The sequence below is a fragment of the Mesoplodon mirus genome (genome assembly GCF_964341445.2).
Source record: "Mesoplodon mirus genome assembly, chromosome: X".
NCBI lineage: Eukaryota > Metazoa > Chordata > Mammalia > Artiodactyla > Ziphiidae > Mesoplodon > Mesoplodon mirus.
Window position 1 is genome coordinate 116,534,017 of NC_138981.1, and position 23,158 is coordinate 116,557,174.

General features: G+C 39.4%; 1 protein-coding gene across 1 annotated transcript in view; it reads left to right on the forward strand.

Annotated features, from left to right (window-relative positions):
• Nucleotides 1–793: 793 nt before the first annotated feature.
• The window catches only part of ADGRG4 (adhesion G protein-coupled receptor G4), a gene marked incomplete at both ends in the record, with an annotated part of 118,422 nt that continues 96,057 nt past the window's right edge, over nucleotides 794–23,158 (forward strand). The window contains 1 exon segment of the mRNA XM_082609337.1: nucleotides 794–863. Within this exon segment, the coding sequence (XP_082465463.1) occupies nucleotides 794–863 (70 nt within the window).

Sequence of the window (23,158 nt, forward strand, 5' to 3'; positions counted from 1 at the left end):
TTGTAGTTTTAATACCATTTTGGTTGGAGAAAGGGGGACTTCCAGTGTGTTTCCCAAATAAGTAGCTTTAGTTACGATTATTTAAGGAGAGAAGGTGGATAAATGTAATGAGGTGGTCAGGTTTCTCTAAACAGATCTGCTTTTTAAAAATAGCAATGATTTGGGAATTCCCTGGTGATCCAGTGGTTGGGACACTGTGCTTCCACTGCAGGGGGCATGGGTTTGATCCCTGGTCGGGCCCACATGATGCACAGCGTGGCCAAACCCCCCCCCCAAAACAACAACAACAACAAAAGATTAAAAAAATAGCAATGCTTTGATGAGTTACTTTTGTTAATAAGATCTTGCATAATGCTTCCTCCAAAAAGTTTAGGATCATTAAAGCAGCAAGTTGTTGGGTTGAAGTTGTGTGCATTAATGTTGAATACATCATATTTTGTAATTATGCATTTAATGGCTGCCTTCCCCTCTGGACTAAGTGCCTCGTGAGGGCAGGAGTCTCTGTCTTGTCTTCCCAGCGCTGTATTCCCAGTGTATAACATGGTGTCAGACACATAGTAGGCACTCAATAAAACGTGTTAAACGGATATGCAAAAAAATCAGTCGGTGAGGTTGCAGCCAGGCTGCATAACTCAGGCAAGGGTCTATACTGTGGCTGCTGCCATGGCTTTGAGCATGAGGAAAAAGTCTTGTGTGGGAGGCGAAGGAAAAGTATAGTCACATGCACTTGGGGATCGTTTGTTCTGAAACTGAACTGGGCATATTTCTGACTTTTTGAACGCAGGTTTAGACAATGAAAGAACACATCATATATCAGAGGCTTTATGGAAACATTCTCATGTTGAGTTTTATCTTTCTCTCAGGTAAGAAAATGTATTCTTATTATCTCTTTCAATATCTCATGGACAGTAGGTTACCGAAATAAACCATTTGAAAAATTGCTGGGCTGCCTCTCAATGGCTTCCTGTCAGTCCATATGGCTATAGGACAAGCTGGAGCTTCAGCAAGTGAATCCACTCTCTCAGGATTCCCTGTGACTGATGGAGAACTGGCCCCAAGTAGACAGTAGCTTGGACTACTGCTGTCTTTGACATATCTTAATGAAGCTCTGACATGCCATTTGGTGGCTGATACACACCTAACATAAGATTTGGGTTTTCTTTTAGGCTGTTTTCTCTTATGCATAATGCTTTATTTAAAGCTCCCTGGAGCATTATGATATCGTCTTTCTGTCTCCATGATATATATATATATATATATATATATATATATATATATATATATATATGGCAACAATCATAGAGTATAGACAGGGAAGTTGAGGTGTGACGAACAGGCATCTGTTCTGGGAGGCCCAGCCCTTGCCTAAACTCTGTGATCAGAATGGAGATAGATTCTGTCTTTGTTTCTATTCTGCAGCAAATAGATGATGGAGACAGTTGAACTGAAGTAGCTGGTAATTTGGAGACGTAAGAACGAGGTTGTCCTGGAAGATTGCAATCTCGTCCATGTTAAGTGAATTCAATTGGTAACACTGCTCATTTAGCACATCAGTCTTTAGCTAACAGGCCATACATGCCAATGAGGGACAGTTCCTTAATGAAACAGAAGTGGGGTTTAATTTGAGTGGCCCTCAGATTTGAGAGCTGATCTTCTGGAAAAATACCAAATCATCATCACCATCAACAACAAGCACTGACTGTGTGCAGAGCCTGATGGGAAACCATGTTTCTTGTCATAAAGTTTGAAATGGGATCTAGGGGGCACAGTGGCAACTCTGTCGCCTGGCCTTGACTACCTGCTAGGATGTTGATTTCTCTTTTCCCTGACTATTTCCTCAAAGGCAAGAAACTGTGTTTGCTCCAATTCTTTATCCAAAACATCCAGCACAGGTCTTGACACACAGCTTGTCAGTACATATTTGCTGATTTAATAAATTAATGCAGTTTGAAATGATAAAACCCTGAACACCTGTACGGTGGTGGTGTATGTGACACAAACTCTAAGTGGATTTGTGTGTGTGTGGGTAGGGCATGGGGCATGGATAAGAGGGATCTAGGAATAGAACGATCTAGAAGTCTTTAGTGTAGTCTTGGAAGAAAAAGTGGAAGAGTGTGTGATACTGGAAGGTTAGAATGGGTTTTGTGAGGAATGTCATTGGTCAATGAAAATTATGATAGATGTGCAGATTTTAAACCTTCAAATTCATGATGCAAGGCAGTGTTCTTTTAGGTTATTAAACAGTTCTCATTGTCCTTCAGTTGGTGAGAAAGTTATCATTTTCTTCCTGGAACAAAAATTGGTTCTTGAAAAAAATGGTATGACTAAGGTTCAGTCCCCTTCAGGCTCTAGAAGAGTCACCAGCCTCCCAACTGTGAGGGTCATCGTGGGAGACAGGGCGAGGGCCAAGCCTAGATCGGGCAGAGGGTGATTCAGATGCTGTCGCTGGATGAGGCCAGAGTGTGGAGCAAAACCATGCCCATGGAGGAAATACCAAGGGTCAAGAAGAAGAAACCAAATCTGTTGTAAGGTCTAAAGGTGAGAGCAATGCCAGAAAGAAGGGAGGAAGACTGAGGTCAGGAACTGAATAGTTGCAGAGTGGAGCGGGGGAGGGAGGAAGAGAGGGTGGAGGGAAGGAATAAAACAGAAATAGCCTCTGGGCTCCCTGCTTTTATTCTTGCTCTGCGATAGCCTACTCTCAACACAGCAGTCAGAGCAATCCTTTGATGTATTAAGTCAGATCATGTCACTCTTTTACTCAAAACTTGCCAATATGTCTCCATCACAACTAGAATACAATCCCAACTCTTTAATTAGCCCTAAAAAGCACTGCGCTATCTGGTCTCAGTGCCTCTTGGGCCTCATTTCCTACTATGCTTCCTCTCCCTCTCTCTCACTCCAGACACACCAGCTTCCTTCCTAGTCCTCGGGAATGGCAAGCACAGTCCCACCTCAAGGCCTTTGCGCATACTATTACCCATGTCTGGGTCACTCTTACTTCACATCTTTGTAAACCTGGCTCTTTTTCATCTCCTAGGACTAAACTAAAATGACTCTTCTTCATAAATTTTTTTAAATTTGTATTTATTTATTTATTTTTTTGGCTACTTGACTTGCAGGATCTTAGTTCCCCAACCAGGGATCAAACCTGTGCCCCCTGCAGTGGAAGCATGGACCTCTAACCACTGGACTGCCAGGGAAGTCCCAAATGACTCTTCTTCAGAGAGGCCTTCCTTAACTATCTGATTGAATGTAGACATTCCGGTTCCCCTCATCCCTGCCCCTCGCATTATCTAGCTCATCAGCCTGTTAATTTCCTTCCGAGTACTGTTCACAATTTGTAATTCTCTTTCCTTGTTGAGTGACTGCCTCTCTCTCTCTGGAATGTTAAACTGATGAAGGCCAGGGATCTGGTGTGGACACGTGTTCGTTCTATCACTGCACTCCAACACTGCCACATAGTTGGGCCTCAGTGATCATCAGTGTCAAGTAAATGAATGGTCCAGGGTACTTCTGGCTTTATGAGTAAGGGCATCCATTTTGTTGGGTGAGACATGGGCCTTGGGCCCAAGTTTTGAAGGAACAATCTCATTACCTTTGTGAGGGTAATTCCTTTGCCTCCCATTCCAAAAAGAACTCTTGGCAGGCCACATGCATGGTCAGCAACCTAGGTACTGGAGGAGAGAACATGTTGGAAAACTCTGTAACTGGTGACTGGTGAGAGAAATGAGGCTCAAAGTTGGATGCTTCTATATATGGCAGATCTGGTTTTTTGGTTTTGTCTTTTTTTACATTTTTAGAGGGCAAAGTTATTCGTTGATGGTAGGAAATTTTTTTCCATATACAATGTTCCAGGCTTAATATATTATCTGTTTTTATTAACTAATTAATTAATTTTATTGAAGTATATTGATTTACAATATTATATTAGTTTCAGGTGTACAACATAGTGATTCAGTATTTTTACAGATTATACTCCATTAAAAGTTATTACAAGATAATGGCTAGAATTCCTTGTGCTATACAATATATCCTTGTAGCTTATTTCATACATAATAGTGTATACTTTTTAATCCCCTACTCCCTTATTGTCCCTCCCCCTTCCTTCCCCCACTGGTAACCACTAGTTTATTTTCTATATCTGTGAGCCTGTTTCTGTTTTGCATATACATTTGCATTACATTTTAGAGTCCACATATAAATGATATACTGTATTCAGTGTCTGACTTGTATCACTAAGCATAATATTCTCTAGGTCCATCCACGTTGCTGCAAATGGCAGAATTTCATTCTTTTTTATGGCTGCGTAATATTCCATTATATAGATATAGATATAGATATCACATCTTCTTTATCCATTCATCTGTTGATGGACACTCAGTTTGCTTCCACATCTTGGCTATTGTAAATAGTGCTGCTTTGATCACTGGGTGCATATATCTTTCTAAATTAGAGTTCTCATTTTTTCCAGATATATACTCGGGAATGGAATTTCTGGGTCATATGGTAACTCTATTTTTAGTTTTTTGAGGAACCTCTATACTGTTTTCCGTAGTGACTGCACCAATTTACATTCCCACCAACAATGTACAAGGGTTTATCTAAAGATTAGTTGTTTACTCACAAGACCAGTGGGAAGTATAGGCAATGGATGGCAGTACCTCTGGGCCTCTGTGGTTGTCAACAGGATGGCCGTGGTGATGTGGGTAATGAAGCTCCCCAGTATCAAGCATGAATCTACTGTATCTACTCAGACAGCCATGGGTCTGCCAGCACCTGGTCTACCAAGTTTTTCAATGCTCCTGGCTATTCATTTGCAAGGATTTGTGATACTAAGAGCCAGAAGAGCCCTTTTATGAGTGAGTAATGACATTTCCTAGTTGAGGCAGGCATGGTGCGCCCTTGGCAGAATGCTTACCTTCACAGTGGGCAGATTCTCTACAGGACTGATACAGCCAATGACTCCGGTGGGACCCGTCCCCCAAATCTGCTCTGCCCCCTCTCCCTCCTTGAATAGAAGGTGTTGCCAGGTGGTTAGCTGGGCCTTGAGCCTTATGCAGTATTATGAGTTGAATTGTTTCCCTCCCACAATTCATATGTTGAAGTCCTAACCCTCAGCACCTGAGAATGTGATTGTGTTTGGAAATAGGGGCATTACAAATGTAATTAGTCAAGGAAAGATGAAGTCACATTGTAGTAATGTGGACCCCTAATCCAATATGATGGTGGTCCTTATACAAAGGGCACATTTGGACACAGACAAGCACACAAGGAGAAGGCCGTGTGAGGATAAAGGCAGAGATTGGGGTGATGCAGCAGAAGCCACAGAACACCACATATTGTCAGTAAACCACCAGAAGCTAGGAGAGAGGCCTGGAACAGATTTTTCCCTCAGAGTCCTCAGAAGGAAACAACCCTGCTGACACTTTGACCTCAGACTTCTAGCCTCCAGAGCTGTGAGAAAATACATTTCTGTTGTTTGTGGTACTTTGTTACAGCACCCTAGCAACTATTACACTCAGACTCTGATGCTCAGTCAGGTTCTATGGATCAGAACTCTTGGATAAAGTAGAGGAAAGCAGGTCACCTCATGGGGGAGAAACAGTGACCAGATCATGCCCACAGTGCCTGACCAGGGTTAAACCTCATTTGTCCACTCCTCCTAAGATGATGCAGGGCAGTGCACCTAGAATCTCAGTCCCCTAACCTTTCACATTTCAAGGAGGATCTTTGCCAAGAGAGGACAGGAAAACAAGTATAGAATATATCTGATGATTACTAATTCAGTCTTCAGAAAATAAAGGGACTTTACTGAAAAAATCATGCAAATTATCTATCTCTTAGAGTTCTAAACGTTTTATTCACTGCCTTTTATTTTGTTTGTTTGTTTGTTTATTGGCCACGCCTCGCATCTTGTGGGATCTTAGTTCCCTGACCAGGGATTGAACCCGGGCCATGGCAGTGAAAGCGTCCTAACCACTGAACCCCCAGGGAATTCCCTCACTGACCTTTATTTTTTTTCATGGTCCAAGTATGTGGTGATTTTTATTAAGAACAACTTTGGTTCTAAGAAGTCCACCCTCAATTCTGTAATGCTTTCCTTTAAAAACAATTATACAAGAGCAAATACAAAAAATATTAAATTATGAAAACAAATCCATTAAGGCTCCCTTTATATATATTATATACACTCAAACAAGTCAAGATTTTTCAGAGTAGAAGAATAAAGTCCAATGTGATAGCTTAGAAATCAGCACTTCTTTACGGTGACTAGAAAACACTGAGCTATTTTAAGAAAACCGCAGAGTGGAAAATGGAGGCATTTTTGTCAAAAAGTGTCTCAAAGCACTGTCCATGAGTCCTAGGGGTTTGGACTGTACAGTATTAAAGTGTGAGGGGAGAATGATGCCTTTTTAAACTCAGGCTTATGAGCCGAGCTGATCTGGCAACTTCAAAGAGCTTCTCTATCTGTACGTTCAACTGCTCACTGAGGAGACATCACTTGACACAATTTACAAGTCTTCTTTTGGCCAGACCTTGGACTACTAATCACTAATAATTTTGCAGATTTGCCTCACCGACTTTTTTTTGTGTGTGTGTGGTATGCGGGCCTCTCACTGCTGTGGCCTCTCCCGTTGTGGAGCACAGGCTCCGGACGCACAGACTCAGCGGCCATGGCTCACAGGCCCAGCCGCTCCGTGGCATGTGGGATCTTCCCAGACCGGGGCATGAACCCGTGTCCCCTGCATCGGCAGGCGGACTCTCAACCACTGCGCCACCAGGGAAGCCCAACCTCACTGACTTTTAAAATGGATGTATTTGTTACTTTTGGGGTCTGATAGGGAGAGGGAACTATCTCCTGATCTTTTGCCAAAGGTTCTCTAAAACAGAGGGCAAGGCACAAGTTCAGTCTGTAGTTCAGAATTTGTCATCCTATGCCAGATGCTTCACCCACAGCACTGATACTTTTGCACAAGGGACAGCCCTCCATATGCTCACCTGTCAGCTTCCAACTCAGTACCCTAATATAGGGCACAATGATTATATTCAGTAAATAGCAATAAAGTACCTACTACGTGCCAACCATTATGCTGAGCACTGGAAACTGGCAATAGGGGCCAAGACTCCAGTTATACTACTGCCCAGAAAATCAGATAATACAAAAGTAGGAGCATTCTGGGAAAAACTGGCATTGTTTTATGCTCAGTGAATTCAATTCTGCTTTAAAATTGCTTAAACTTGGCATCCTCAGGCAAAGCAGCTTTAGAATTTAGCAAAAAGCAAAATAGAATGACATCTTGAGTGAGTATTGTGGCAATATGGCAAGAGTATTATTTTCCCTCTGGCTCCGCCAGAGAAAGACCTGGGGCACATTCTCTTGCTATATCAATCTGCTAGAGAGTTAAAAAATGGTAGCTGGCAGATAAAGATATCATGAGAAAAGAAAACTACACACCAATATCCCATATGGATCTAGATGCAAAAATTCTTAACAATATACTGGCAAACTAACTCCAGCAGCATATTGAGGATTATCTACCCTGACCAAGTGGAATTTATATTAGGAATGCAAAGGTGTTTCAACATATAAAAATTCATCTACCAATGTAACACACTACATTAATAGATTGAAGGGAAAAAAACATATGATCATCTTAATTGATGCAGAAAAAAACATTTGACAAAATCCAACACCCTTTCATGATAAAAGCACTCAATACTCTAGAAACAGAAGGAAACTTCCTCAAGCTGTAAAGGGCATCTATGAAAGCCTAATAGTGAACATCATACTTAATTGTGAATAGCTAAAATCTTCCCCTAAGATCCGGAACAAGACCAGAATGCCCACTTCTATTCAGTATTGTGCTGGAAGTTCTAGCCAGAGCAATTGGACAAGAAAAAGAAATAAGACATCCAAACTGGAAAGAAAAAGTAAAACTATCTCTGTTTGTAGATAATACGATCTTACATAAAGAACATCCTAAAGAATCTGAAAAACAGATGATTAAGTTAACAAACAAATTCAGCAAATTGCAAGATACAAGATCAATACATAAAAATTAGTAGTACATTCTATGCACTAACAAAACAACCTGAAATGAAGAAAATAATTTCATTTACAATACTTTCTAAAAGAATAAAATACCAAGGAATAAATTTAACCAAGTAGGTGAAAGACTTCTACACTCAAACCACAAACATTGCTGAAAGAAATTAAAGAAGACCTAAGTAAATGGGAAAAAACCCATGTTTACAGATTTAATATTAAGATGGCAATATACCTCAAAGAGATCCACAGATTCAAGGCAAACTCTATCAAAATCCCAATGGTCTTTTTTAGGGTGGTCCAGTGGTTAGGACTCAGTGCTTTCACTGCCGTGCGCCTGGGTTCAATCTCTGGTGGGGGCACTAAGATCGCACAAGTCGTGCAGCGTGGCCAAAAAGAAAACATTTCAATAAATTAAAAAAATTCCAATGGTCTTTTTTACAAACATGGAAAAGCCAATCCCACAATTCACATGGAATTGCAAGGAACACTGAATAGCCAACACAACCTTGAAAAAGAACAAAGTTGGAGGACTCACACATCCTGATTTCAAAACCTACTACAAAGTACAATAATCAAAACAGTGTGTTATTGGCATAAGGATAGACATAGATTAATGGAACAGAATTGAGAGTTCAGAGAGAAACCCATACATGTATGGTCAATTAATTTTCCACAAGGGTGCCAAGACCATTCAATGGGGAAAAATAATGTACTTAACAAATGGTGATGGGAAAACTGGGTATGTAAACATATATGCATGTATACATACAAATACATGTAAACACATGTAAAAGAATGAAGTTGGACCCTTACTTCACACCATATATAAAAATTAACTCAAGATGTATGAACAATCTAAATGTAAGAACTACAACTATAAAGCTTTTAGAAGAAAGCATAGAGGTAAATCTTCATGACCTTGGATTTGACAATAGATAGATTCTTAGAAATGACACCAAAAGAACAAGCAACAAAGGAAAAAACAGATAAATTGGACTTCATCAAAATTAAAAACTTCTGTGCATCAAAAGACACTATCAAGAAAGTTAAAAGACAGTCTACAGAAAGGGAGCTATATGCAGGTCATATATCTCATAAGGTCCTAGTATCCAGAATACATAAAGACTGCTTACAACTCAACAATAAAAAGACAACCCAGTTAAAAATGGGCAAAGGACTTGAATAGAAGTTATGCAAATGGACAACAAGCACATGAAAAGATGCTCAATGTCATTAGTCGTTAGGGAAATGCAAATCAAAACCACAATGAGATGTCACTCACACCCTTGAGGATGGTTATAATACTAATTTTAAAAAAAACAGAAAACTACAAGTGTTGGCAAGGAGGTAGAGAAGTTGGAACCCTCATATGTTGCTAGTGGGAATGTAAAATGGAGCAGCCACTGTGGAAAACAGGTCAGCTGTTACTGAATAAGTTAAACATAGAATTACTATATGACCCACTCCTAGGTATATACACAGAAGAAATGAAAACATGTGTTCAAACAAAATCAATAGCATGAATGTTCATAGCAGCACTGTTCATAACAGCCAAAAGGTAGACACAACCAAAATATCCATTAATAGATGAATTAATTTTTAAAATGTGGTATACCCATACAATGGAATATTATTCAGCCATATAAAGGAATGAAGTACTGGCACATGCTACAACATGGATGAACGTTTAAGACACTACACTAAGTGAAATAAGCCAGACACAAAAAGCCACATTGTATGATTTCATTTATATGAAATGTCTAGAATAGGCAAATCCACAGAGACAAAAAGCAGATTAGTGGTTTCCAGGGGCTGAAGGGAGGGGCAGATGGGGAGTGACTGCTTAATTGGTACAGGGTTTCCTTTGGGGGTGATGAAAAGTTCTGGAACTAGATAATGGTGATGATTGTACATCATCGTAAATGCACTAAATGCCACTGAATTTTACACTTTAAAATGATTAAAATGGTGAATTTTATGTTATGTGTATCTTCCTGATACAAATACAATGATGCCTGGCACTCCTGGGGGCTGTAACATAATCATTTAAATGGGGTTTATGATAAGGTTTTCCCAACATGGAAAACACTTATGTCATAATGTTAAGTGAGGAAAGCAGGGTACCACATTTTTCATACAATATGATCTCAGCCACATAGAAACAAGCAAAACCCATGCATAGAACCAAAACAGCAAAAGAAATATTGTAAAATGTTAATGGTGGTTGTCTCTGGGTGGTGGAACTCTGGCTGAGTTTGTTCTCATCTTTTTACTTTCTAATACTTTCCATTTTTTTTCTTTTAAAAAGCATGTACAATATCACTTTTATCATGGAAAAAACACCTCTTTTTTTTTTAAGTGGGGGAAACAATACACGTAATTTAAAATAAAAGGAAACAGAGGATAGAGGCGAAGAGACACGGAGGATGGCCAAATCAAGAGAGAACACGCTTCAGGGGAGCAATCATGCAATTTGAACTTGAAAATTGCCAGGGAACAGATGGCAGCGTTCAAGCAGACATCTGCAATGGATAGTTAAATCATATGCAAAGACACAAGTGGCTTTTGAAGCGGGCCCTGGAGAGGCCCGGCAGAGAACGCTGGTTGCCTGGCCAAACAGAAGGGCAAAGCTTCTGTCCCAACTCATCACAGCCCAGCCTCCTCCAAGTCCTGCTCAGGGCCTGGAGGCTGCAGCAAGGGCTCAGCGCAGTCGTGCTTGCATGTGTGAGGGCGCAGAAGAGGTTGTGGAGGAAGAGGCCTCTAATAATGACAATGGCAAACATGGCAGCTGACATTTACATGGGGCTTCGCAGTTTATCAACTTTCTCACAAATGTGACCTAAACGTTAGTTATTGCATCAGTTTGTTAGTTATTGCATCAGCTTTCATAACGTCCCTACGAGGTAGGTAATTGTTACTCCCATCTTACCATGGAGGAATGAGGTTCAGAGAAGTGACGTGAGTTTATTTGTTTAACATTCATATAGTGCTCACTGTATGCCAGACGCTGTCTTAAAAGCTTTCACAGGGGTGAGGGATAAGTTAAGAGTTTGGGATTAACATGTACACACTACTATATACACATTACTATATGTAAAACAGATAACCAACAAGGACCTACTGTATAGCACAGGGAACTATATTCAATATCATGTAAGAACCTATAACGGAAAAGAATCTGTAAAAGAATATACATATTACATATGTATGGATATTATATATGTATACATAATATATATGTATATCCAAATCACTTTGCTGTGCGCCTGAAACTAACACAACATTGTAAATCAGCTATACTTCATTAAAAATTTTTTAAAAAAATTTTAAATGCTTTTACCTGCATTCATTTCCCATGTTCACGCAGCTAGGAAGGGGCAGAACTGGGACTTGAATCTGGCCTTTTTGGATTCCACTACACCACACTTCTGCTCAGATCTAAGCAGGACTTACCTCTGTCTGCAGAACCTCAAGGATGGCCACAAGTGGTTTCTATCTATCTGTCCTATCTATCTATCTATCTATCTACCTATCATCTATCCATCCATCCATCCTTATTTTTCTGATTATAAATGTAACACATTATTTATAAAAAAATTCAAATATTACTGAAATAACATGGAAAGTAAAAATCCCCCTAAATCTCAAACCTGAAGATACTCATTCTTACCTGGAGTGTATTCTTTCAGATTTTTTTCTAGTGTATGCCAGCACACACATTTTTCTCTTATCTTTGAAATAGGATAATACTATATCTATACTTATGTAACTCCCATTTCACTTAATAGTAAACCTTGGAAATCTCTCCATGACTCTATACATCTACTTTGTTTGTTTTACTATTCCAGTGTATAGAGGTAACAATTAACTTCTTGAGACATAGAGATTTTCCTATTTTTTTCTCAATTACAAACAATGCTGCAATAAATATCCTTGTACTTGCAGCTTTGCACACATGTATGTTTGTCCAGAATAAATGGATAGAAATGGAATTGCTGGGTCAAAAGCATATGCACAATTATGTACAATTAAAATTTTCATAGATATTGGCAAATTGCCCTTCAAAAGAAAAAAAGGCAGACTGTACTAATTATACTCCCACCACCAGCAGTGTTTTAAAGTGACTTGTTTCCCCACAGGCTAGTCAGTACTGGATATTCTCAGTCTAAAGTGTTATCATTCTAAAAGGCAAAAAATGGTATCTTATTATTGTTCTAACTTGTGTTTTAAAAAGTGAGAGCCCATCTTTTTATATTTCTGATTTAGTTACTTGCTTGTTCATGTCTTTGGCAACTGGTTTTATACTATCATACTGCAGAGAGCAGAGGCCCTTGTAGACCATGTGAAATTATGATACATTCTCTTTTAAGGGACAAGTAAGCCCTGGAGATTTATGCTCACCATAATAACCATTCTTTTTTTTTTTTTTTTTTTTTTTTTTTTTTTTTTTTTGCGGTGCATGGGCCTCTCACCACTGTGGCCTCTCCCGTTGCGGAGCGCAGGCTTAGCGGCCACGGCTCACAGGCCCAGCCGCTCTGTGGCATGTGGGATCCTCCCGGACCGGGGCACAAACCCATGTCCCCTGCATCGGCAGGCGGACTCTCAACCACTGCGCCACCAGGGAAGCCCATAACCATTCTTAAGTGTTGTATTTGATGTCATTTTGGAGGGCTGGACAGAAAAGCAATGTTAACCAACCATAATTGAGACTTAGGTTTCATAGCAATTATTGCCATGTGGGATTAACTCTTGATTTATTAGGCACATGAAAGATGATGATACTATAATCACATAAGCCAAGGACAGAAAAGAGCACTTGGTCATCCACCATGAATGGTTCAGAAATAGCTCCCTGGCAGGTGGATGCTATGAGTTCTGGTGTATGGTTTTGTGTGTGTGTGTGTGTGTGTGTGTGTGCAGGCGAGTATGTGTAGGCAGACATGTATTTATTTGCTTTTGGAAGATATTCAGTGGAGGAATGGAGGGAGAGAATTCTGTAGGGCCAGGGAGTATCTAGAAGCTTTCATATGGGGACATCGTCCCAAAGCAGGGAAGTTGTCACTTCCTGCCAGCCTGCGTAGTGTGCTGTTACGGCTGTCAGTTCTAGAGTGGTGGTCCCAACATTACACCCCTAATTCAGAGAAAGGTTAATGTTCCATTCTGCCATAAAGCTCTTTTTGGTTTGTCATGGGCTGTGCTGGGAGTGGAATTAGGTTGATGTGCAGCAAGCCTCAGATATTTGCCTAGTGCCCTGGGTTGTGAGGTACACAATGGTGATAGTATCATGATTCATTAATAGCTACCTATGAAACAAAGGGCATACTCAGTTTATACTTTCATAGATATTGCCGAATTGCCCACCAAAAGACTGTACCAATGCACATGTCTTTCAGCAATGCTTGAGAGCACACATCATGTCACTTAATCTTCAAACAGTCTTGTAAGGCTGGCAGGTAGGGGTGTTATTTGGTGTAGACTATAGTGGTGGCCCTGGGTTGTGCATTCATGCAACACTGTGGCCCTGAATTCCCATTTTACTGAAGCAAACGGTGAGGCATCTGGAGGTTAAGTTACTTGCTCAAAGCGACCCACCTGATGATCATCAGAGCTGGGATTCCAACCCAGGTTGCCTGACTGCAGAGCCAGTGGTAACCAGGTACGTGGCCATCTTGAGCCTCTTAAAGCTGCAGCCCCCTTAGTGAGGAAATGGAAGGGAGGAATCAGGATACACTCCGGGCAGCGCCCTGTCTCCCTTTCCTGAATGGAAGCGGAAGCCCTGCAGCTTCAGTGTTGTCCATCCTTCAGGCCCCTGTCAGTGCCTCAGTGAGAAGCCGTCTCCAGAGACAGAATAAATCAGGTAATTTGGCTCAGGAAAAGGCATTGGAGAAATAAATTGCTGTTGCACCGTGAATATAATAAGGCAGTTAGGTAGATGGAAATAGTCATCTTTTGATTATATGAGTGAGGATTGTGTGCAGCAAATTTTAAGCCCAAGCTGCCTTTTCCTTGGTCTCCCCCCAACTCCACTTCTAACCGCCCCCTCAAAGTGTTCAGTTGGTGTGTGCTCTGGGAACACTAATCTAACTTTTCATATTAGCCCAGGCAAAATATAATTAGGAAGAAACTCTTCTGCCAAAGTAAAGTCACATGCTAATGTCAAATAGAGATGATTTTTGTATATCAACTATTTTGGCTTACTTGCACCAGTATTGACTCATAATACTATTGTATAATCTGGATTTGACTCTATGGCTAAAAAAGATGATAAAATTTATTTTATTTATTTTTATTTATTTATTTATTTATTTTGCAGTACGTGGGCCTCTCACTGCTGCGGCCTCTCCCGCTGCAGAGCACAGGCTCCAGACGCACAGGCTCCGCAGCCATGGCTCACGGGCCCAGCAGCTCCGCGGCATGTGGGATCCTCCCGGACCGGGGCACGAACCCGTGTCCCCCGCACCGGCAGGCATACTCCCAACCACTGCGCCACCAGGGAAGCCCTAAAATTGATTTTTTTGTTACAAAAATTTCATTTGTTTTCTCTTTTCCCTTCCCCAAATGTGGACAGATGCACTTTCAGTGCATTTATCAGTTAGTATTAGTTAGTATTCTATGGTGAGGGAGAGTGTTCTTTTCTTCTACATTTACTTATTTATTCCTTCAGTTGTTTATATGTTTATATCAGCATGAACTCATGGACTCTTAGTTTATTCAATGGGTTACAATCTGTTGCTGTCATTTATTTTATTGCTCAAATTGGCCCAGATTTGGCCAGTGGGAGTCCTTCAGTCTGGCTCTTGTGTCCTTTTGACACATTCCCATTATTTTTCGAGCACTTCCGTACTTTCTAGCACAACAAGATGTTACAGGCTCATCTTGTAGTCTTCCCACTCAGCCCAAGAATCAGCCATTTTACCAAAGAGCCCCAGTCCCTTTTAGTGGGGAATGATATTGATAAACCAATTCATTTTTCTTTTGAGAGCAAAGACTTTGTGGGAGAACTCTTAGATGGAATTCTTGTAAGAAAACTGGGTTTTTGGAATTACACATGTATTTCCTCCCTTCTTTCCAGTTTTTAGGAGGAAATATAAGATTGCTTTTCTCTGTACAACCCCACTCTCCCGTCCAATCCAATCTTCTCCATCATCAACAGCTGCAGTCCTGAAGTGTGGGTAAAGTCATTGATAACAGCATCAAGATAGAATTTTTTCTCATTTCCTGAAATGTTCACTTATTCTTAGAGGAATAGTATTTACTGTTCTTATGGATTTGGGAGGAGTTAGCGAGGGAATGGGGGCTAGATCCATGCCTAATAGGGCTCCTGCAGACTATGGAGATAGGTTTTCACCAACGGTCTGGATGCTGTTTGAGTTAATGGCAGAGGGTTTCTGTGTTTCTTTGAGCTCAGACTAATGCAAAGGAACAGGAAAGCCATTCCTTTGAGCTACTACCTGAAAGTATTTGGTTTTTCTCCTTTCTGAAGGCTTGGAAACGAAAGAGAAAAGTCCTAGCCGGCTCTGATTACAAAACCGAGCTAGTAGGTTAAGCCTGAACAGCTCACTCAAAGCAGTTTAAAGTAACTTTATTTTTGATGGAAGGAACCAGAAGTATGGCTCTATTAAATCCATATGCTTAGCAGTGGTCTTTGAAAACCTAATCTGGCCAGTGAATTGCCATGGCCTTTCATACCACTTTGCTGGTAAATGACTAAATCTAACTGAAGTGATAAAGTGTTAGATGCCCCTCATTTATTTTGCTCTTTTGTACACTTTTTAATGTACAATCTATCCTCTTGGTCTGATTAAGTCTTGGTGGGCATAATATACAAATAATCCAATGCAACAAACAAGCCAAAGAAAACATAACCTAAAATGACAATCAGTAAAAGGAGTAGAAAATGTTATTTCTACTATTCAGGTTCCTTCAAATGTTCTTTCCAAACCTTAGACAGGGTTTCCTAACCTGAGGTCCAGAATGGCCTTGACAGGTGAGCAAAGCCCTTGAGATGGTACGCACCATTCTAAAAATGCAAGATGAATTTTTTTCCTCCTGAGGACAGTCTATAGTCTTCATCATATTCTAAAATAATATAATTGCTGCCTTTTACTAAGTCCTTGCCATGTGTCAGGCATGTTATGGATGAAGAAAGAGAGGCCCTGAGAGTTTAAATAAATTGCTTAAGGTCACCCATCAAATCAGTAGTGGAGCTGGGATTTGCACAAAGATCTGTCCTGTTGCAAAGCCCATTCTTTTCACCCCACACACCTTGCAGGACTGCCTCGAAGGAGTCTGTGGCCCCCAAACAGTTATGAGCCACTCTCTTAGAAGCTTCCTTTGAAGAGAATTGCTGGTGCTGATAATCCACCTGGGGAAATTAAGCTACCAGCTATGGTCGTTGCCTGTTCACCACTGAAGGAGCTGTAACACCATAGAAATTCTTCTACCTCCATCTTGGTGTCTGACATCTTGGAAAAAGAGGGCAGTTATCTGAATAAATAGGAGTGGTTACTACATGTCTAGCTTCAGCTTTTGCCTAATAAATTGCTGTTTATGGTCCATAGAAGGATTATGACCTTTCAAAAATAAATTTTAATGAACACATTGCTAGGTTACAATTCTCAATAGATCTATTTACACATAAACTATATATGTGTATATTTATATATTCATGAGAACAAGGCTTTGGGGGAACATTTGCTGAAAACCATGAATGCTACCTGGGCTTAATAAACAAGTATTCACTGTAGTTGGAGATATCTCAGGAATATTTAAACAGTGTAGTGATAAATAATAATCATGGCAAAGGTGCTAGTCATTAGTAATTTAGTTTTGGAGTAGTTTTTAAGCATCTTTCCTTTATTAAAAAAAATTACAAATGCAGTAAATGATTGTGAATAAAACAAACTCAAACAAAGCAAAAATACATGAAGCATAAAGTAAAACCTACCCTGCATCCTCTCCACAGAGGTGTCTATTTTTTTTTTAGAATTTTTTCCTATGGATTTATAATGTGTGTGTGTATGCATGGGTGTGTATGTATGTGTATAGCTAAAAAAATAAAAATAATATATGCATATTTACACATAGGTTTACAATTTGATTTATTTTAACTTAATATTATCATGGACACATCAGTAGGTTTATAACCACCTCATCCATTTTGGGGCTTCCTATATCCATTTATAGATGTACTATAATTTATTGAACTAACTCACCACGGATGAGCATTTAAATTGCTTCCAAATTTTTGCAGTTACAAGTAATGCTACAATGAATTTTCTTGTACACACATCTCAGTATACATGGGCTTGTAATTTCATAGGACACATTATTAAACGTACAATTTTAAGAGAAAAGGATATAAGCTTTTACAATTTAAGTTGATTTACCTTTTTTGCTACTTATTTTATTAAGTTAACTATTCTTTTTTTTTTTTTTTTTTTTTTTTGCGGTACGCGGGCCTCTCACTGTTGTGGCCTCTCCCGTTGTGGAGCACAGGCTCCGGACGCACGGGCTCAGCGGCTATGGCTCACGGGCCCAGCCGCTCCGGGGCACGTGGGATCTTCCCGGACCGGGGCACGAACCCGCGTCCCCTGCATCGGCAGGCGGACTCTCAACCACTGCACCACCAGGGAAGCCCCCTTTAAAGGACTTTTAAGTTGTATCCAGGTTTTAGCTGTGACAAAAATCTAATGTATTTTTAAAAGGAATGGATGGTGACTGGAATTTCTTGAAGTGATCATTAGGGACTGATGAGAAGCTAAAATTCCTCTCTAGGTAAATTGAGAGTAATTTCCTAATCTCAGCTCAGACACATGATCCAACAAAGGATTTGTTCTGACTTGTGCATGTATGAAGACGAAGAGTCTTCCTAAAGGTATGTAGATTAAATCACTCTTAGTTAATGCATTTGAGAAATCCCTTCTTGGAAAAGAATGAAGTAACATGAATTGAGTCCATTCTGCAAAATCTACCCTGTATCAAAACATAGGGTCCCTGTGTGTGTGTAGCTATTGATTTGCTAAGATTTATTAATTAATCTAATGCTCCAGCTGCTTTGAATTACTTTATGAACTAACCATTCTTAAAATATGCAGAGATTGACTATATAGTTTATGTACTTTCTAAGGCCTTTGTCTGGCCCACTGTTAAGCCTTCTATCCAGTTATCAGCTCTGATAGGAAAGATTTCATTGGGATGGGGTCTTCTAGCTAAAAGGCAATTTGGTTTTGCCCCCGTACATCAATTCTCTGTGCTATCCTCATTTTTCATCACGAAAGACAAGCAAGAGCTGTTTGTAGTTCATTCAAACCTCCTTATTTGTAGTCTCCTGCAAAGGGTGACATTCACCTATGGATTCAGAGATGGAAGCTTCCAGCCTGTCTCTCTCTCTGTTGCAGGATTCATTTTTCATGTCCTTGCCTGGAAACTGAATACAGACAACATTTTGAAAACAGTTTTTTTTTCCTCATCATCTTAAAGATGCTCATTTCATATTTTTTCTACCCCACAGGCAGATGTGTCTGTGACAGTTTCTGGTCACCATTATCTCTCACAAATCTAATAAACACGCTCTGAATTATATTTCCAGAGGTCGTGATTGAAAGAAAAATCAGATGCAAAATGTGGGCTAGAAAAACGCAAAGATTTAATATGAGGTGATATACCCAAATCACAAGCAGAATTTGGTACCTTAGCAAATGTTCTACTTAATATTCTGTTGGCAGGTACATCCGCAACAAAATGCCTCATAAATATGCAGTTACTCTATACCTCTGTTCTCCAGCTCCCAATGATTACAATAATACAATTTGGTCTAAAGTGAAGGAGCAAATGGCAATTAAGCCCACAGGCCCCTGTGAATTAGCATGGATTATCACCACTTTAAAATACAGAGACAGCAAAGCTCATGCAGACCATTTGTGCAAGTGATCACTTGTTCACAAATGGGAACAGGATGAATGCGGCAAAACATGTTTGTAAACCCTTCAAAGATGGAGGCCAGACTCCATGGCTTCTGTGGTCCCTGCAGTACAAACGGACATTCAGTTATCATTCAACTACCTGCACGGTGTGGGCTTTTGCATTTGCTTCTTTTAAGTTGAATTTTTATTGAGATAACTGTAGATTCATATGCAGCTGAAGATCTCTTGTACACTTTGCCCAGTTTTCCCCAATTGTAACATTTTGCAAAGCTATGGTATAGCAACCAGAATATTGACATGGATACAATCCACTGATCTTATTCAGATTTCTCTAGTTTTACTTGTACTCATTTGTGTGTGTGTGTGTGTGTGTGTGCGTACTGAGTTCTATACAGTTTTATCACCTGTGTAGGTTTATGTGTCCACCACCACAGTCAAGTTACTGAATGGTTTCAACACTGCAACCATCCATCGTGTTGCCCTTTTATAAACACGCCCACCTCCCTCCTTCCCTTTCCCCCCACTTCTGCTTCCCATATCCCTAACCCTTGACAACTACAACTAATCTGTCCTCTGTTTGTAAAATTTTGTCATTTCAAAAATGTTAATAAATGGAGTCATGAAATATGTAACCTTTAAGGATTGGCTTTTTTTTCCCACTTAGCATCATTCTCTGGAGAGTCATCCAGGTTGTTGTATGTATCCATAGTTTGTTTCTTTCCTTTGCAGAATAGGATTCTATGGCATGGATATATCACTGTTTGTGTAGCCATTTGCCTCTTAAAAGGCATCTGGGCTGACTCTAATTTTTGCCTATTACAAAAAAAAAAGCCTGCTATGAACATTTGTGTACAGGTTTCTGTGTGAGAATAAGTTTTCATTTCTCTGGGATAAATGCCCAAAAGTGTAATGGCTGGGCATTATGGTAGTTACACATTTAGTTTTATATAAAACTGTCATATTGTTTTCCAAAGTGGTTGTGTCATATTTTGTTCCACCAGCAAAGTATGAGTGGTCCAGTTTCTCTGCATCCTTGCCAGCATTGGGTGTTGTCACTATTTTTCAATTTTACCCATCCTGGTAAGTGTGTAGTGATTTTCATTGTGGTTTTAATTTGCATTTCCCTGATGCCTAATGATGTTGAATATCTTTTCCTGTGATTATTTGCCATCTGTATAACCTCTTCAGTGAACTATTCACGTCTTTTACCGATTTTTCTCTCTTTTTTATTGAAGTATAGTTAATTTACTATGTTTTGTTAGTTTCAAGTGTACAGCAAAGTGATTCAGTTATACATGTATATATTCTTTTTCAGATTTTTTTCTATTATAGGTTATTACAAGATATTGAGTATAGTTCCCTGTGCTATACAGTAGGTCTTTGTTGTTTACCTGTTTTATATATAGTAGTGTGTATATGTTAATCCCAGACTCCTAATTCATTGCACATTTTTTCATTGGGTTTTTTATTTTTAATGTGGAGTCTTGAGAGTTCTTTATATATTCTAGTCCTTTGTTGGATATATGCTTTGCAAATATTTTCTCCTAATCTGTAGATTACACTTTTATCCTTTTCACATGGGCTTTCACCAAGCAAAAGCTTTTAGTTTTGGTGAAGTACAATTTATTGATTTTTCTTCTTGTGGATCATGCTTTTGGTGTCATGTCTAAGAACTCTTTGCTTGGTGTTATTTGTATCCTCCAGCCTTACTGAACTCACTTTTAAGTCCCAGGAGGTTTTTTGTGTTTTGGGTTTTTTTAGGTTCCTTAAAGTTTTCTACATGGACAATCACATAATCTGCAATGCCTTTTCTTTTTAAACATCTTTATTGGAGTATAATTGCTTTACAATGATGTGTTAGTTTCTGCTTCATAACAAAGTGAATCAGTTATACATATACATGTGTTCCCATATCTCTTCCCTCTTGCGTCTCCCTCCCTCCCACCCTCCCTATCCCACCCCTCTAGGTGGTCACAAAGCACTGAGCTGATCTCCCTGTGTTATGCGGCTGCTTCCCACTAGCTATCTACCTTACATTTGGTAGTGTATATATGTCCATGCCACTCTCTCACTTTGTCACAGCTTACCCTTCCCCCTCCCCATATCCTCAAGTCCATTCTCTAGTAGGTCTGTGTCTTTATTCCCATCTTACCCGTAGGTTCTTCATGACCTTTTTTTTTTCTTCTTAGATTCTTCTTAGATATATGTGTTAGCATACGGTATTTGGTTTTCTCTTTCTGACTTACTTCACTCTGTATGACAGTCTCTAGGTCCATCCACCTCACTACAAATAATTCAATTTCGTTTCTTTTTATGGCTGAGTAATATTCCATTGTATATATGTGCCACATCTTCTTTATCCATTCATCTGTCGATGGACACTTAGGTTGCTTCCATGGATCTTTAATCCCTATGGATCCTGGTTAAAAGGCTACTGACGTTTGATTGGATTACCTCTATTTGGGATATGAGTGATTATTTAAGGAATATTGTTTCAGGGCATGGCTGTAATTGGGATCCCCATTTGGTTTCAATGCCTAGGCTTGCAAGGGTGCCTTCATGTTTTGGCTTAGCACTGTGATTCTCTCTTCTAAAGTTTGTGTCTGACTATTTTGGGTGATTGCTTTCTATTGAGCAGCTCAGCATTTGCAGAACTTGGCTTTTATTATCTAAATTTGCTAATTCTTGATTCTTTTAGGTAGAGTCTCTTCTTTCTCCGGGGTTTGTGATGATTCTGTGTAAATTGAGGGCATGCACTTATGGGTACTGGATAATTGAAGCACTAGCACACACTGTCTTATTTCTTCTCTACATATTTCACTGGTGGAAATCTCATCTTCTCAACACTGAACCTCTCTGGGCCTAATCTCTAAATGAGGGGATTGAATACAATCTCCAACACAGTGCTAAAATTCTGTGATTTAATTAAGGAAGATTTGAGTTTTTATTAATAAAGACTTTAGAGGAAAAAACTTGAGACAGTAATGTCTCTGGAAAAAAAACCACTTTCATCTGAAAGATTCAATGGGAGGTTTTCTGAAATATACAAATCCAGGTTTTAAGTTAAAATGAAAGTTGCATTAATTCCTAGGACATATCTGGTACTTAAAATGCCACCTGTTTGGCAATTTTGTTCAACTCATCTGTTTTTCTTTTTCTCAGTCTTATGCTTCTTTCTGAGATGCTTACAGGAAGTGTCAATAACAATTAACATCTATAGCTCAGCCCTCTCCAGATAAAAATATCATGCCTAACTCCCATGTTCTGTGTTCTAAAAGGGTTTACTTGTTATGGATTTCTCTAACAGTGCTATTTGAATGCTGCATCAAAGAAGATAACTTAGGCTTTTGTGCTATGTAGTGTTTTATTGTCTTCCTAAAAAGTTAACACAGCTCAATCATTAATCATTTGTAAAGAATGGGAATTGTGAAATTTTCTCTCAACAATTAGTGCATTCATAGGGAGCGATTCAGGCCCTGGGATGCCACACTCCTCAAATGTGATATAAGTGACACTGTAACAGGTTTGCTAAGCCAGTTGGCTGTGGTAAAGCCATCTGCAAAAATGGGAGCCAAGATCCTGACAATTCTCCTTTTACTTGCAGTTATGGAAAAATTTGAAGGCAGAAGCTTAAAATAAATATTGTGCTGCTGAAATGTACCGGTTTCTTGATACTGCCTAATAGGATGTGAATCTCTGATAATTGAAACAATGCTGTAAAATTAAGTAAAAAAGTACTTCTTATATCACTTTGAGTTTTCTTTTTATAAATGTGTGAACTTTTGTCTACTCATCTATACAGTTAGTTGCAGGTTTCTGATTGTCACTCATTCTACTTGCTAATGACCACAAAATCCCAAAGAATATCCCACACACATCTCATAATTTCTATATATGCAAATTAAAAGTAATTTTAATGCTCGAGACAGTGAAATAAGTTACTAGATTGTCTACCACCATAATTATTCCTACATCACAGGTATTATGCTTCCCAGATAGATAAATTCAAAATGCTAATTTCCCAGTGGTAAATATGCATGATTTCATTTTGGGTGATTTGAACTGGTAAAAAATTATGACTCAGTGTTGAACTTTACTATGCACCATTTTCACTTGGATGTTCCACCATCATTCCAAATTCCACTTATCCGAGCCTGAAGTGGGTGTTTTTCTTCCAAGTGAG